The 17,428-nt window shown below is 40.1% G+C and overlaps 2 protein-coding genes across 2 annotated transcripts in view; both read right to left on the bottom strand.

The window, feature by feature from the left end:
- Positions 1–17,428, bottom strand: part of LOC136581970 (fatty acyl-CoA hydrolase precursor, medium chain-like) — a 184,839-nt gene that overhangs the window by 123,548 nt on the left and 43,863 nt on the right. The gene's annotated exons all lie outside the window — the stretch shown is intronic.
- The window catches only part of LOC136582627 (fatty acyl-CoA hydrolase precursor, medium chain-like), a 41,131-nt gene that overhangs the window by 1,852 nt on the left and 21,851 nt on the right, over positions 1–17,428 (bottom strand). The window contains exons 5-11 of the mRNA XM_066583797.1: positions 10,053–10,200; positions 9,661–9,774; positions 8,758–8,853; positions 5,918–6,058; positions 5,625–5,702; positions 5,387–5,534; positions 1,201–1,350 (exon numbers count right to left, since the gene is read on the bottom strand). Coding sequence (XP_066439894.1) covers positions 1,201–1,350; positions 5,387–5,534; positions 5,625–5,702; positions 5,918–6,058; positions 8,758–8,853; positions 9,661–9,774; positions 10,053–10,200 — 875 coding nt within the window. The remainder of the gene's footprint in view (positions 1–1,200; positions 1,351–5,386; positions 5,535–5,624; positions 5,703–5,917; positions 6,059–8,757; positions 8,854–9,660; positions 9,775–10,052; positions 10,201–17,428) is intronic.

Raw genomic sequence — 17,428 nt, 5'->3', positions numbered from 1 at the left:
TTCATAACATCTAGTTTCACTGTTCAGGACACCACTGCAAACTGAGGCGACAGTGGGTGTCAAAGGCCGTACATGTAATGGGCGCTATGAGACCAAATGTCCTTCAGCCAAGTGCCTGGAAATAGTTCAGACAGACACAGGGATGTAATGATGGCGCCCCTGTCTCTAGATGGTGAACAATGCAACTATTTGAACTGTTCATTCTTGTCAGACAATCAGATGATCCTTTCTACTGGTGGTTTGTTGGGGGAATCCTGAGCCCAGCCACCTTGTGTGAGTGCCATCACTGGTGCCAACACCTCCAGTTAGACTGGGTCAGGTAGTGGGCCAATCTTCAATTTGAGCATCCAGCTTATCACAAGACTATCCATCTAATCACGCCACAACTCTAATCATCTGTATATCTGCCTGCGATATAACTGCATGCTGAGTTTTTCAGCAAAACGACAACTTCTTCTAGGTAATGGATTTTTTTTGACAACGTGTACTTTTATATAGTTTTGAACCCCTCCTGTGTCCAAATATACTCACTGTGGTGCTGGTCCACCACCACGACATCTGAGGGGTGATATCACCCATAAACCTAATGTAGAAGCCCTGAGGCAGGTTTATGGGATGTCACTGATGATATCCCAGCCGGCCATCTCTTGGCTGCAGCAGCCTGCTTGATAAATATCCCACATCACTGCTGCAACCCATGTAAAAAAATGACTGGAGAAGCAGGCGGTGGGGCAGCAGGAGGGGGTATGGTAGGTTTTTTTTTATATGCCATCAATGTGTGAGGTTCTCAGAAAATCCCTCTAAGCCCCTGGATATGCATAGGAAAATTTCCATTCATTGATCAAAAGCAGAGATCCTGAAGAGGACAATGAAATTAAACAAAAAGTCTATTAGTAACTTCTCATTATACAATAATTAACCCTATAATGTGAGTGCAGCTGCTCATTCTTCCCTTCTCTGCTGTCAGCATGGTGCCCACAGAGCTGTGATTAAAGTCATGTCTGACATGCCTGACGCTATGTAGTTTGTAACTAGCAACCAACTCATTTTAAAGTTAGTGATGCACCTCTAGTAATCAGTTTGTCAGGTGTCCAACTCATGGCGACATTGGCTCTGGGCTGAGGGCAGAGAGGGGTGAGGAGCTGCCAGGACAGTAATGATAACAATATTGGACACCTAGTTTTTGGGTCATTTACTCACCAGCGAAGAAGACGCCGTCCCTCAGGAAGGGTCCTCCGAAGACAAAGACGAGCTCATCAGTGTGATCGGCCTTCACGAAGTCAGGTCTTGCATGAGCCAGAAGGCTTGGCGGGTGCTGGTACTCATACACAAAGACTGGGAGCCCCGCATCTAATGAGGGTAAGAAGACTGAATGTTAGTTGGCGATGGCTGTGGAGTCATCAGTGATTACTGTTATATATAACACTATACACTGCAGAGGAAGATGCAATGATTGTGTAAGATGGCACTGTGCCCACAGATGATATCAGGGGTGGACAATGAGGACCATGAGTCTGGGATTAGCATGTCCACATGCTTAATGTGAGATTTGAAATGTTAAGGGGATTGTGCACAGGCAGAAGCCACTGTCCATATGTCCTATTACAGACAAGGAAGGAAAGAAACTTTTTATTGAAAGGCGTGGCGCAACCTTCAGACAAAAATAACAAATGTATATTTGCAAAAAAGATCTTAGTTTATTAATGAGGACCAGCTTGTATACGCGTTTCGAGTTATTGGATACTCCTCCTCAGTACTCGCTGGGGATACAATACACTAACACGTCTAAAAACATAACGGGGTATGGAATAATAGATAGAAAATAGAGCCTAATTCAGGTATAAAGTAGAAAATAGGAAATCAAGTAAAAAGAAAGGAGAAAATAAATTACATAAATAAGTAAATATATTTCAATAACGTACAAAAACAATTAATTAGTATAAAAGTATTAAGAATACAAACCTAACCACAATGACATCACTAATGAACACCAGAATAGGAAAGATTTGCCAATTCATAAATTGTCTATTTAGATCCAATAATAATAGAAAATAAAGCTTTGTGACTGTATATTCTAATGCGTGACATAAAGACTTCATACATATAGTAGCAGGGTGTCGTTTACCCAGAGGGAGTTCAGATTTCAAAACAGAGGATTATTTTTGCAAGTTGTTGGTATTAGAAGCAATCTCAACGCTTTGTAATCTAATTTTGGATTCAGGGTTTCCTAGGGGGCTTTCTCTTTCTGCCATTTTACAATGGCGCCATCTGCTGGCTAGATCCAGTACTGCGGTATGGGACATAAGTAAGAATACCCTGCTGGACATCTTCCGACATCGGAGCTGTACAGGCTTCAATCAGAATGTCTTTAGACGTCAGACAGTGGATTGAAAAGGGTTAAAATAAAAAACTCTGAAAATGATTCAAAAAGTGCAGACAATGAAGGCATACATCCCAACTGATGTCTGTTTAGGAAGTGTAACACTTCAAACTAGATTTACAATAGAACAATTAGAGGAGAAAAAAAAAACTAGAACTCCATCCAGCCATCTACAGTCTCCGTGAAAGCCCTAACTGACTGACTCGCCATGGTCTCTCCAACTTACCGATGTCGTACAAACATGAAATTTGGCACAACTATTTTTTAGGTCCTAATTAGGAAAAGTACAGGGGTCACAAGTTAACTTTTCAATTCTAAGTGCAAAAGTGACTGACCTCCCCCCTATGTTATGTATCTAATTTAATTCTCTAACTTCCCATTGTCATACAAACTTGAAATTTGGCACAATCATTCTTTAGGTCCGAATAAGAATTGAATAATCAAGTTGCAACACTTCTATGTTTCCTAAGTGCAAAAGTTAGTGATCCCCTCTGTAACTAACATACACCTGTACTGCACAAACATGAAATTTACCATGACCTATGTGGCAAATTGGGGTTACTCACTTGTGGATCGCCAGTCTCTCAGTTAGGAAATAGGTACCACACGTGTAGACAATGGCTCAGGAGCCTGGATTTCCTTTAAAACTGGCACCTACCAGCAATTATTCACAGCAAAATAGCAAGCTTGTACAGCATGCAGTAGCACAAAGTAATTGGGGGTTCACAACCCACAGGGTCTCAGTCACCAACCCCTCCCATGCTGCTGACTGTTTGCATTTTTGTGATACCAACCCCTCCCAGGGTGCCTGGAGGACATACTCCTCCATCAGATGGGTGACTGGCCCAAACTGGTGTGTACTGGACGTCCAGCTTACAGCGCTTTGGCTCTGCTTCGCTGGTACTCTCCCCCTTGAGTGTGGCAGGAGCTGAAGCTTTTATCTTACTTCCTGCCACACTCAAAAGCTGTTTAACTCTTTCTGTAGTACCAGAATGCCTATGTCTATAGCCCTCTGCAGGCCATCCTGTGTACTGCACTACTCCACCATTCTTTATGTCCTAAATAGGAAAAGTAAAATGGTTGCTCTGTGTACATACTAAGGAGAATCTAACTAACCTCTACATGTATATACTGAAGAGAATCTACTTAATCTCTATATGTATGTTACAGATTTGGACTCACTGGGCTAACCAACCAGACTGGGTTTTTAGACCAGATCGGGTGACTGGCAGCTGACCCCAGCAGACAGGAGTAAAGATGGCTAACTGGCTCTAAGGTAAGCAGGAAGATTAAAAGGGGTCCTGCCTAGAAGCAGGGTAATTGCCCCGAAAAGGGTGCCCCTGTGCTTGCACCTTTGGGATGACTAGCCCTGATAGAAAACAGGGATGAAATAACACTGCACAGACGAATTACTACAGAGATAGGAATGAAGAAAAGACAGAAAGGAAATGGACACACATATAGATGCAGAGCACAAGGCAAAGGAACAAAAGGGATAAACAGATAAAAGGTCAAAAATAGACTTGAACAGTCAAGAGACAGAAGACCTAGAAGTGGAGTGACAGAGGAAAGCACACCAATACTGATCAAGGGGGAAGTGCATTGGCTCAACTTAAATAGGGAAGTGATTGCCCATTAATCCCACAGCTGAGCTGAAAGCCACAGGACTGGTTAACCCTCTTAGTGCTGGATGAAAACAGACAGATAGGGTCCATATGCACAGGAATAGCAGAATGATGCTTGCAGCTGCCTGGAACCAAAAGAAGGTAGCAGACATGAGTAACATAACTTACAGTATATATACTGCAAGGCTATAAAGTACATGAACAGCAGGAATGCAGCATACATTTAAGGCTAAGAAGGGGCTGAGAACTCCAGTCTGGGGGTAAATTTGAATAAAAAGGGGCATTACCTATAAGGGTAAAAAGTGAGAAGAGTGGGAGGGGTGGCATATTATGCAGAGGGACATCGGTACATGAGGAGAATCTGAAGAGAATCTAAGGAGTCAGAGTAGAATCTAATGCTCCTCTGTGAATACATATTTTATTCTTCTGAAGTAACCATGACTTCATAAAATTTCTGTTCAAATAGGCGAACACCTGTACCAAATTACCATGGGCACAGCCAGATATATCAGCTAGTATATATTTATATATTTTCTATAAGGTTATGAGCACGTTGAAGGTGATATTTTTTGTCTTTTCGGTCAGTAGAAGTGACATCTTGGAGTTTAGGTAAGAAGATCTTCAGCATATGGAAACCTCAGTGCCACCAGATCTCGCTGCAGGTTATTTGCAGTCACCTGAGGGTTTCTGACCACCTACCTCCTAAGGAATATGGTGGCAGCCAGGGAGGGTGCCCTCTTTCTGTCACATCCAGGTTTCATGTAACTAAAACTTGTGAACTGCTTCCAACTGTGTCTCTAGGTACATTAAGCACTGTTGTATCTTTTTGTATCCTTTTCCATGTTTGCACAAGATAATGATGTCTGCTCATAAATTTTTGGAGCCCTCTTTTGACTTAGCAATATTTCTAACATGCAGCCAAACGTCAGTCATCAATGGCTGAGCAGTCCAGATATTTTATCTCAAGCACACCTGATGTAACTAATAAAGCTCTTGATCCGTTACATAAGATGCACATGAGACAACACTTGATATGCAAATATGTGATCTTATGAGGGACTTTATTCAGGTCCTGTATAATTCTGAGACTGCAAGAGTCAGTATAAGTGGCATTCTGTGGCGTTATATTAGCTGAAAGTCTGTGATGGATGAGGGAAAGGTGGTCAGGAAAATCTGCTTGCATCTAATCACCCTCATCCACTCCATATCATGTTGGTTTATGGTCATAGGTGACGTTTAAGCTCCACTTGACCGCATACATTATGGGCCCAGGACACAGTTTTTTATTTAATTGCATTGGCAAGCTGTGAATACTACAACTCCCAGCATGCCCTGACAGTCAGTACTTCTACATACCAGCTACAATGGGAACAGATTGTACCTCGATAGTGTTTTGCAAGTCGTAGAATCGGAATAACGAACGTTATATCGCCACACAAATCCAAGAAGCGGTTACGGATCTCCACTGGATCATCGATGTCACCAAGATACTCATCAATGATTAAACGAATGGCTTTACGGTTTGAACCCTGTAAGATCAACATTAAGGATGATAAGCAGGACTTCATAGAAAACTAACCGGGTAACGAGAAAACATAAATGTGTTCATCGTATCTCACCAGTAAAGGAAGATTTTGGAGGTTCGATGTTGCTGTTTCCCGCGTCATTCCTTGCATCAATCCTGTTAGGTTTAATGACTAAATACAGATGATAATGAACAGGGTATAATTTATAATTACATGGGAACATTGTTCAAAATGGCGCTCCACCCAAATAATAAACCTCTCAGGGCTCAGGAATCTTACTTTTATTCTAAGTCTGCACAGTATTTCAATATTGGAGCAGCAATGTGTACACTACAGGTTCAAGAATAGCATCTCTGAACAGGGCTATTAGGCAGTTCTGTACCTACCGATGGTGAAATCCAGCCAAACTCCTGATTGTTCATTCCAATTATAATCGGGACCTTGTTGACTTCCTTGTCAGCCAACATCTCCTCTACTGTTTTAGGTAGGAAGACGCCGTCCACATGGAGAGGAAGAGGCGTTGGGCCCTGCAGAGACAGGAAATGGGATCTACAGAACATGGACCTTGTCATACATAGCGGGTTACGGATGATCAGACGTGTGATAGATCAGTGTATACTCAGACCTGCCGCAAATAGTGGTGATATAAGCACAGTCCCTATAGAAGAATACACAGCGTGTTCTCTTCAAACCTCCCATGTTTTATCAGTTTGCAAACTAGAAAGTGTAATAGTGGGAAAAAGAAGAGGCATCTTGCCCTACATTATATTGTGATGCTGTGGTTGGCGGGAGAGAGCATGTGATGGGCGGTGCAGGAATCAGAAAGGGGTCCGAGTCCAGTGATGTAACAGAAGTCACTGGTGTGAGTAGACACGTTGTGTTTGACATGCGGGTGGTTCCTGTTTCAGCGCCTCTGACTTGGCTACTAGTATGGGGATTCCTCAAGAGAAAACCTTGAGAGACATTGGAGCATCTCCAGCTGAAAAGGAGCAATACATAGACTTCATATCATGCAGCTCTGGCATGGTGCAGCCCGCCACACGCTCTCTGCTATTCATTGTCTGCTCCACGGCCTGAGGATGAAGTTAAAGTGGACAGATTGCTCCAGATGTGAGTACCAGCGCAGCAGTTCTTATGGGACCATACTCCACTGCCAGGCACATAGAGACTTGCCCGCTCCCCTAGCTTTTGGACTACAGGGATAGCGATCATGTTACGTGCGCATTGGGTTCCTGCGCTTAAGGGACTTATTGCTATAATTTATTCACAATCGTTTAAGTGACTTTGTGCCTCCGGATGAGTTGCTTAGCAATAAATAACACAGTTCAGCATGTCGGATCGTCTCTTCACTTCCCGCCCCGCCATCACCCGCTTTCCCTCATGTTTCATGCAATAGGAAAATTACTAGAGTCAAGGCAAACTTGGCCGGAAAACCGCCCTGTTTACGCTAACCCCATCCCGGGTGGAGGAGAGCCCTGCTTCAATGATGTCAGTAGGCGGTGGCACCAGAGGTACCAACATTCCACTCACCTCAGAACCCCTTTATTCTTGCCATTCTGGAAGGACTCCATTCCACCTTGAGGAATCCTCCATGTTGGGAGCCGCTACCTCATTGTGGAGTCCCCCAACACATTGGCTGTACTTGTGACTACACGGACTTCATGTAATCCCCGAAGAAGGAATCCAGTGGAGTGATCCAACAAATTGCATTCGAAACATCCAATCCAGCGGTCTGGAAAGTGTTATTGAGGGAACTCCAGACATCTCAGACATGTTCTCTGTAGACATGGGGATTTATGGTATCCCGTATCCGCATATTATGCCAACTGACATATCCTTACAGATGAAATGTGACCTTGTCATTTTACTACAGCAGTTTAAGAAACGAAAGCTGCGCTCTGATTGGTCGTTACAGGCAACAAAGACATTTTAGATAAATGAGGCCCCTTTATGCTTCTAAGAAAGTTTCTATCAGCGTTGATACAATCAAGCATTTCCGTACCGATTCCGTATCTATGCGGCTTGTCGGCTGCCTTCAATCATTGGACAACCTGCAAGTTATAAAAACGTATACAAATCTGCTAATGCGCTAATCAATGCATTGTGTGTCGCATCTTTTTTGCATGTGTGGGCATTGTGTTTTTCAGATGCAGAAAGCACGAAACTAAACACAATAGGCCGCATTGAATTCCAGCAGAAATATGCAGTAAATACACAGTATCATGCGCATTCCAGTTGGTTTCAATGGGCTATTTCTGTCTGTAATACCGAAAGTTGCATGAAAAATACGCACAACTGAGTAAACTCAGGGTTTCTATACACTCCGTATTACGCACGTAATCTTCACACCTGTGTGAATGAGCCCTTACTCTTTAAAAACTTCAATGAGCTTCTCAAGACTGTTCTAGAGCTCTTCCATTCGTAAAAAACTTCTAGAACCGCGTTTTATAGTTTTTCCATCGGTCGCCATTCCTCTGTAAACTTGTCAGTAATTTCTTTGCAGTGAAATAGCTGATTTAGTTTTTGCGTACCGCACTACTGTCTGCGCACGTTGTGCAAATAAAAGTGTTTCATACTTTCCAGTAAAATTCTTCAAGAGGATTCATGCGTGACTGGGAAATATGAGACATCTATAGCACAGATAACACTGCTGACCTGGTAATCCCCTAACACTAATTCAGGGACCCTAAAACCTTCACATCCATGTTTGTATTTCTGTTGTAGTAGTCTTTTAAGTGCAAATTAATCACATCCATGTCTGTGCCCGGTCATAAGTATGTGTGTATAAATATGCATGCCTCTTCAAATCCATTTCATTATGCCTGGATGAAGAACCCTGCGAAGGTCCAAAAGCTCACATTAACATTATGCATTTTTGTTCGCCATTAAAAGGTATCATATCTACAAGATTACGTGGTTTCTCTTGCTGGGAACAATCACAAGTTTAAAAGGAAAAAAAAACTGCAGGAGATGTTCTTAGTAAAGACTGAAGACTTTGGACTTCCAGGACCCCGGCAGAGGAGTGGCTGCTATTTAACAATGAAGTGAATTGAACATCATCCAAATCTATTGCAGGAGATGAAAAGGTCATCAGATGGGGCACATAATAAAGTAATAAAAGTAATTGTGCAATTTATGTGATTCGGATGCCAAAAATTTCTCTACAGAGTTTAGAATTAAAAGACACCCATGGGGGGTGGTACTGCCATAGAGTGATAACACCTACCATTGCTTTGGCAATAACCATAAGCTCCTCCTCTGACTTCTTCTTCAGACAGTCGGCTATGGAAGCCAAATCACAGCCCGATATCTCCGCTACTACCTGCAGGGCAAAACAGATATTATATTCAGATATTACATGTAGTCATTTCAGGACTGGTTGTTGGGTTCATGGGATTAATTCTCACTCCCTCAGTGATACCCCCAACTATCCTGGATCCAGCAGGACAGTCCCAGATTTTGAGTGCTGTCCTGCCACCCCAGGAATCCCAGTGAGTGGCTTGATATCTCAGCATGGGAGGTAAGCCTCAGTTATGATAAAACATCCAACCAGGAAAAGGATATGTGGAAGTTATACTTTATAGGTTGTGAAGGTTCAGCCATCCGTTATTTCCTCGACTCCCCCCATTAATATGTACACACTGCTCCTTCAAACATGAGTGTCATTTTTGTGGGGGCTAAAGGGGTTTTCTGGGCAAACATTATGCATGACCTATCCTTACAACAGGTCATCAACAGCAGTTAGACAGCGGTCTACTGTTCGGAATTCCTGCCTATCAAGCTGATAAGAGCTGCTGTCAACCGTCCAGAAAGCTCATAATGCTGCCTGTTCGACAGTGGTCTGGTCTGGTCTTAAAATGCGCTGTCATTGAAGTGAATGGGAGAGAGCTGCAATACTGAACGAGACCACTGCCTAACAGACAGTTTTATGAGTCATCTTATCTGCTTGGCAGGGGTCCTGATCAATGGACTCCTATTCTCCAAGAAAACCCCTTTAATGGACCGTTAGCCACCCTTACACCTTTATCAAGCAGTATTATCCGTCACCAGCTGAAAAATCCCATGGCTGTTCCTCCTCGAGAATAAACAATGGCTGGTGTACTCCTCCTTCTAGATAGAACACACTTACATTTTGGCGGTAAAGGAGATCTTCAGACTTGCTGACCACAAAGTCCGGCATTGTTATGGCTCCGCTCTGTGCGATGGCGCGGTGAAATAAACCTTTGGATAGGGGAGAAAGCACCTAGAAGAGGAGACATTCGGGTTATACTCATCACATCCCTTGGATTGGACACATTTACTATTGGTTTTGATACAACGTACTGTATTCTGCATACGGCCCGAACCGTGACAGAACAGACCAACAGGACCAATTCCAATCATATCCAAACTATATGAACGACTTACTCTACAGGCATTATTATACTATATACTGTGGATAGGAAAGCTCCTTTATGAGGTCTGTCAGCAGACACAGGTGATAGGCGCTCCGTATGGGAGGAAACACCAGACAGAACTTACCAGAGCCGAGACGCTGATCGCTCCAGTGGATTCACCAAATATAGTGACAGATGAGGGGTCACCACCAAATGCTGCAATGTTTTCCTGTATCCACTGGAGGGCGGCAACCTGGTCCTTAAGCCCATAGTTGCCAGACAATTGGTCATCCCTAGTATTGAAAAAAAAGGAGAGGTACATTATTTATGATGACGGAGCCTGAAGCCCATGTCCATGTCCGATCACCAATTCACAAGTCAAATTAACCTACATAAAAATGACTTATCCTGTACTGATCCTGAGTTACATCCTGTATTATACTCCAGAGCTGCAATCACTATTCTGCTGGTGGAGTCACTGTATACATACATTACTTATCCTGTACTGATCCTAAGTTACATCCTGTATTATACTCCAGAGCTGCACTCACTATTCTGCTGGTGGAGTCACTGTGTACATACATTACAGTATTTATCCTGGTTTACATCTGGTATTATACTCCAGAGCTGCATTCACTATACTACTGGCAAGGCCACTGTGAACATAGATTACTTATCCAGTACTGATCCTAAGTTACATCGTGTATCACACTCTAGAGCTACACTCACAATCATGCAGGCTTTGGAGCTGAAATGTCCCTGCACTTTTTGCTTGGTCAGTATCTTTACAGAGCTGACTGTGGTGATTTCACTTCTAAGAAGTGTCTTCTTGATATGTGTGAGCATTAGGTATAAAGGAGAGGATCACACAATAGATCCTATTGCAGAAACCATCAGATGCCACCAGGTGTAGAGCTGACAATGGGGTCTGGTGGAGAGATGTCATCAGGTGCAGAGCAGACAACGGGGTCCGGCAGTGGGATGTCATCAGGTGAAGAGCTGACAACGGTTTCTGGTGGGGGGAAGTTGCTTTGCTAGAAATGGGTGTCACTTTACAAAAACAGGTAAGCATGTATTGAGTGCTTCACTCATTAGGAGGGCTTTAAACTAGAACAATATGGGAAGGAAAGTGAAAGGCCAGTTAAAAATATACAGCTAATTCATACATTTTAGAACCTTGCTACTAGAAGTGCAAAGAAAGAACAAGGACAAAAAATTCTGAAGGAAAGTAGAGGAGCGAGAGACCCCGATCACAAACTAACATGTTCCTAAACAAATGCACAGAGCATGGGAAACAAACAAGGAGAATTGGAGTTCTGAACACAGGAAGAGAAATATGATCTCATCGGCATCACGGACACCTGGTGAGATGATACACATGATTGGGATACAAGGCTTGAAGGATACAATGTATTTAAAAGGAACAGACCTAATAAAAGGGGGGGAGGTGTTGTGTTGTATGTTAGGAAAACCTTCATCTCCACGGAGATTCAATCTTCAGAGCTGGGAGTTCTGTAGAGACTGTTTGGGGAAAAATACAAGGAGAGAACAACAGAAATGACACCATTGTAGGCATTTACTATAGGCCGCCAGGACAAGCAGAAGATATGGAGGACCTCTTTCTACATCAGATGGCCAAGCTCTCAAAAATGTACGACTTAGTGATCATGGGAGATTTTACCGATCCAGACATTTGTTGGGAATCTCTTGCAGGTAAAAGTAATGGATCCAACAAATTCTTATCCGCTCTTGCTGACAACTTTATCTTCCAAAAGGTAGAAGAGGAAACAAGGGGATCTGCTATCTTGGACCTAATTCTTACCAACAGGGAGGAAATGGTTGAGGAGGTAAGGGTGGCTGGGACCTTCAGAGGCAGAGATCATGCTGTCCTTGAATTTTGCATGAAAAGGGGAGGAAGACCTGAGAAAACGCAGATGTCAAGGTTGGATTTCACAAAGGCAGATTTTTATGAACTCAGAAAGAGGAGAGGAAGATTCCAATGGTTGGGTGTTGTTAAGGACAGAAATGTCCAAGAAGGTAAGCAAATATTTTGAAATAAGATTCTCAAAGCACAATTGTTACCAATCCCTAAAAAAAAAGGAAGAATCGGAAGCATTTAAAGAGACCAGGATGGATGAACACAGAACTTGCACACGTTCCAAAAAAGAACAATATGTTTAGCAAATGGAAAGAGGGGGGAAAAAAATCTAAAGAAAAATATAATGTGGTCTGCAGAAACTATAGGGCAAGTGTCAGAAAAGCTAACGCTGATAATGAATTGAGAACAAAAGCAATAACAAAGGATTTGGGGGGTCAAAAGCAAAGGAAAAGTCAAAGATGCTATTGAATGCTTACAAGATGAAAATTGTGAATTGGTTAGGAATGATGTTGAGAAGGAAGAACTTTTAAATTTCTATTTTGTATCGGTTTTCTTTCAGAAAGTAGATGTAACATTAACCCTTTCCAATCCACTGTCTGACCTCTGAGGACATTATGATTTAGGGCTGTACAGCTCTGATGTTGGAAGACGTCCGTTGGAGTTCTCTTACTGTATATTGCCAGCCTCTCTGCTGTCGGAGCCTATCCAATGTGTCACCTCATGCAGTACTGGCTTTAGCCAGCATATAGCGCCGTTTTATAACGCCAGAAAAAGAGTAAGCCCCATAGGAAAACCAGGATACAAATTGGATTGGAAAGGGTTAACTGATCTTCCCTGTGCTATTGGGGAATAAAAGAATGCAGGCTGTCTATAAGCTGAGAGATGGTGAGGGAACACTTAGCTAACTTTAATGAATTCACGTCTCAAGATCGAGATGAATTACATCCTAGGATACTAAAAGTAGCAGCAAAGGTAATTACTGAACCACTCGCCATAATCTTTGAAATTTCCGGGAGAACAAAAAAAGTCCCAGAAGATTGGAAAAGGGCAAATATTGTCCCCATCTTCAAAAAAGGTAAGAAGATGGATCCAGGAAACTACAGGCCTGTGAGCCTGACTTCTATAAGGGTAAAAAAATCTTTGAACTAATTATTAAACAGCATGTATGCAAGTACTTGGATAAAAATGGAGAAATTAACCAGAGCCAGCATGGGTTTGTAACAAACAAGTCATGCCAGAAGAATCCAATTTCCTTCTATGACAGAATCCCCGACTGGGTCGATCAGGAAAATGCAGTGGATATAGTATATCTTGACTTCAGTAAAGCATTTGACAAAGTATCTCATAGCATACTTATTGAAACAAATGACCAAATCTGGGATTGACAAGGCAACTGTTAGGTGGATTCACAGCTGGCTGAGTGATCTTACTCAAAGAGTGGTCTTAAATGGCTGTACATCTAAGTGGAAGAATGTATTAGGTGGGGTACCACAAGGCTCCGTTCAACATTTTTATAAATGATCTGGAGGAGGAAATTGATGGGAAACTGATAAAATTTGCAGACGACAGAAAGCTAGGAAGGATAGCTAACACTTGGAAAGAGAGGGAGAGTATTCAAAAAGATCTACAAAAGCTTGATCAGTGGGAGGCGACTAACAGAATGGTATTTAACAAGGGAAATGCAAAGTCCTACATTTGGGCAAAAGAAATGAAGAAAGCACATATAGATCGGAGGAATTAGGCTAAGCAGCAGCACATGGAACTTGGGGATACTAATAGATCATAGACTGAACAAGAGTCAACAATGTGATGCAACAACCAAAAAAGACAAAACAATTCTGGAATGTATTTAGAGAACCATAGAGACTAGATCACGTGAGGTAATTCTCCCTGCTATATAACTGCTATAATACTGCCTCCTATGTACAAGAATATAACTACTATAATACTGCCCTCCTTTGTACAGGAATATATCTACTATAATACTGCTCCATATGTACAAGATTATAACTATTGTAATACCGCCCCCTATGTACAAGAATATAACTACTATAATACAGCCCCCCTATGTACAAGAATATAACTGCTATAATACTGCCACCGATGTACAAGAATATAACTACTATAATACTGCCCCCTATGTACAAAAATATAACTACTGTATTACTGCCCCCTATGAAGAAGAATATAACTACTATAATACTGCCCACTATGTAGAAGACTATAACTACTATAATACTGCATCCTATGTACAAGAATATAACTACTATAATACTGCCCCCTACGTACAAAAATATATCTGCTATAATACTGCCCCCTATGTACAACAATATAACTGCTATAATACTGCCCCCTATGTACAAGAATATAACGGATATAATACTGCCCCCTATGTACAAAAATATAACTGCTATAATACTGCATCCCATGTAAAAGAATATAACTGCTATAAAACTGCATCCTATGTACAAGAGTATAACTACTATAATACTGCCTTCTATGTGCAAGAATATAACTACCATAATACTGTTCCTTTGTACAACAAGATAGCTACTATAATACTGCCCCCTATGTACAAGAACATAACTAATATAATACTGCCCGGATGTAGAAGAATATAACTACGGTACTATATTATTGCCCCCTATGTACAAGAATATAACTACTATAATACTGCTCCTATGTACAAGAATATTACTACTATAATACTGCCCCTATGTACAAGAATATAACTACTATAATAGTGACCCCTATGTAAAAAATATAACTACTATAATACTGCCCCCTATGTAGAAGAATATACCTACTATAATACTGCCTCCTATGTACAAGAATATAACTACTATAATACTGCCCCCTATGTACAAGAATATAACTACTATAATACTGCCTCCTATTTACAGGACTATAACTACTATAATACTGCCCCCTATGTACAAGAATGTAACTACTATAATACTGCATCCTATGTACAAGAAGAATACAACTACTTAAATACTGCATCCTATGTAGAAGAATATAACTACTATAACACTGCCCCTATGTAGAGGAATATAAGTACTATAATACTGCCCCCTGTATACAAGAATATAACTACTATAATACAGTCCCCTATGTACAAGATAATAACTAATATAATAATGCCCCCTATGTACAAGAATACAACTACTTAAATACTGCATCCAATCTACAAGAATATAGCTACTATAATGCTGCCCCCTATGTACAAGAATATAACTACTATATTACTGTTCCTATGTACAGGAATAAAACTACTATAATAGTGCCCCCTATGTACAAGAATATATGCACTATAATACTACCCCATGTACTAGAATATAACTAGTTTAATACCGACCCCTATGTACAAGAATGTAACTGCTATAATACCACCCTCTTTGTAGAAGACTATAACTACTATAATACTGCCTCCAAAGTACAAGAATATAACTATTATAATATTGCCCCCTATGTACAAGAATATAACTACTACAATACTGACCCCTATGTACAAGACTATAACTACTATAATACTGCATCCTATATACAATGATATAACTACTATAATACTGCCCCCTATGTACAAAAATATATCTGCTATAATACTGCCCCCTATGTACAAGAATATAACTGCTATAATAGTGTCCCCATGTATAAGAATATAACTGCTATAATACTGCATCCTATGTACAAGAATATAACTACTATAATACTACCCCCTATGTACAAGAATATAACTACTATAATACTGAAACTATGTACAACAATTTAACAACTATATTACTGCCCCCTATGTACAGGAATATAAGTACTATAATAATGCCCCCTATGTTGAAAAATATAACTACTATAATACTGCCCCCTATGTAAAAGAATATAACTACTATAATACTGCCCCCTATGTAGAAGAATATAACTACTATAATACTGCCTCCTATGTACAAAAGTATAACTACTATAATACTGCCCCTATGAACAAGAATAAAGCTACTATAGTACTGCCCCCCATGTACAAGAATAAAACTACTATAACACTGCAACCTATGTAGAAGAATACAACTACTTAAATACTGCATCCTATGTGCAAGAATATAATTACTATAATACTGCCCCTTATGTACAAGAATTTAACTAATATAATACTGTCCCCTATGTACAAGATAATAACTACTATAATATTGCCCCCTATGTAGAAGAATACAACTACTTAAATACTGCATCGAATATACAAGTATAACTACTATAATACTGCCCCTATGTACAAGACTATAACGACTATAATACTGCCCCTATGTACAAGAATATTACTACTATAATAATGTTCCTATGTACAAGAATGTAACTACTTTAATACTGCCCCCTATGTAAAAGAATATAACTATTATATTCTTGCCCCCTATGTACAAAAATATAACTACTATAATAATGCCCTACTATATACTTGAATATTTCTACTATAATACTGCCCCATGTAGAAGAATATAACTGCTATAATACTGCTCCCTTATGTACAAGAATATAACGACTGTATTACCGCTGACTATGTACAACAATATATCTGCTATAAAACCGCCCCCTATGTACAAGAATATAACTAGCATAATACTGCCTCCTATGTACAAGAATATAACTACTATAATACAGACCCCTATGTAAAAGAATATAACTACTATAATTCTGCATCCTATGTACAAGACTATAAATACTATAATACTGCATCTTATGTACAAGAATATAACTACTATAATACTGCCCCCTATGTACAACAATAAAACTTCTATAATACTGCCCCCTATGTAAAAGAATATAACTGCTATAATAGTGCCCCATATGTACAAAAATATAGCTGCTATAATACTGCATCCTATGTACAAGAATATAACTACTATAATACTGTTCCTATGTACAACAATTTAACTACTATAATACTGCCCCCTATGTGCAAGAATATAACTACAATAATACTGCCCCCTATGTACAAGACTATAACTACTATATGACTGCCCCCTATGTACAAGAATATAACTATTGAAATACTGCCTCCTATGTACAAGAATATAATTACTATAATTCTGCGCCCTATGTACAAAAATATAACTACTATAATACAGCCCCCTATGTAGAAGAATATAACTACTATAACACTGCCCCCTATGTACAAGAATATAATTACTATAATACTGACTCCTAGGTAGAAGAATATAACTACTATAATACTGCCCCCTATGTAGAAGAATATAACTACTTTATTACTGCCATCTATGTACAAGAATATAACTACTATAATACTGCATCATATGTACAAGAATATAGCTACTATAATTCTGCCATCTATGTACAAGAATACAACTACTATAATATTGTATCCTATGTACAAGAGTATAACTACTATAATATTGCCCCCTATGTACAAGAATATAACTATTATATTATTGCCCCCTATGTACAAGATTATAACTACTATACTATTACCCCTATGTACAAGAATATAACTACTATAATACTGCATCCTATGTAGAAGAATATAACTACTATAATACTGCCCCCTATGTACAAGGAAAAAACTACTTAAATACTGCATTCAATGTACAAGAATATAATTACTATAATACTGCCCCTTATGTACAAGAATTTAACTAATA

The sequence above is a fragment of the Eleutherodactylus coqui genome, chromosome 11, assembly GCF_035609145.1.
Source record: "Eleutherodactylus coqui strain aEleCoq1 chromosome 11, aEleCoq1.hap1, whole genome shotgun sequence".
Classification (NCBI taxonomy): Eukaryota; Metazoa; Chordata; class Amphibia; order Anura; family Eleutherodactylidae; genus Eleutherodactylus; species Eleutherodactylus coqui.
Note: the sequence above shows the minus strand (reverse complement) of the source record. Positions and strands in the feature narration are given on the sequence as shown.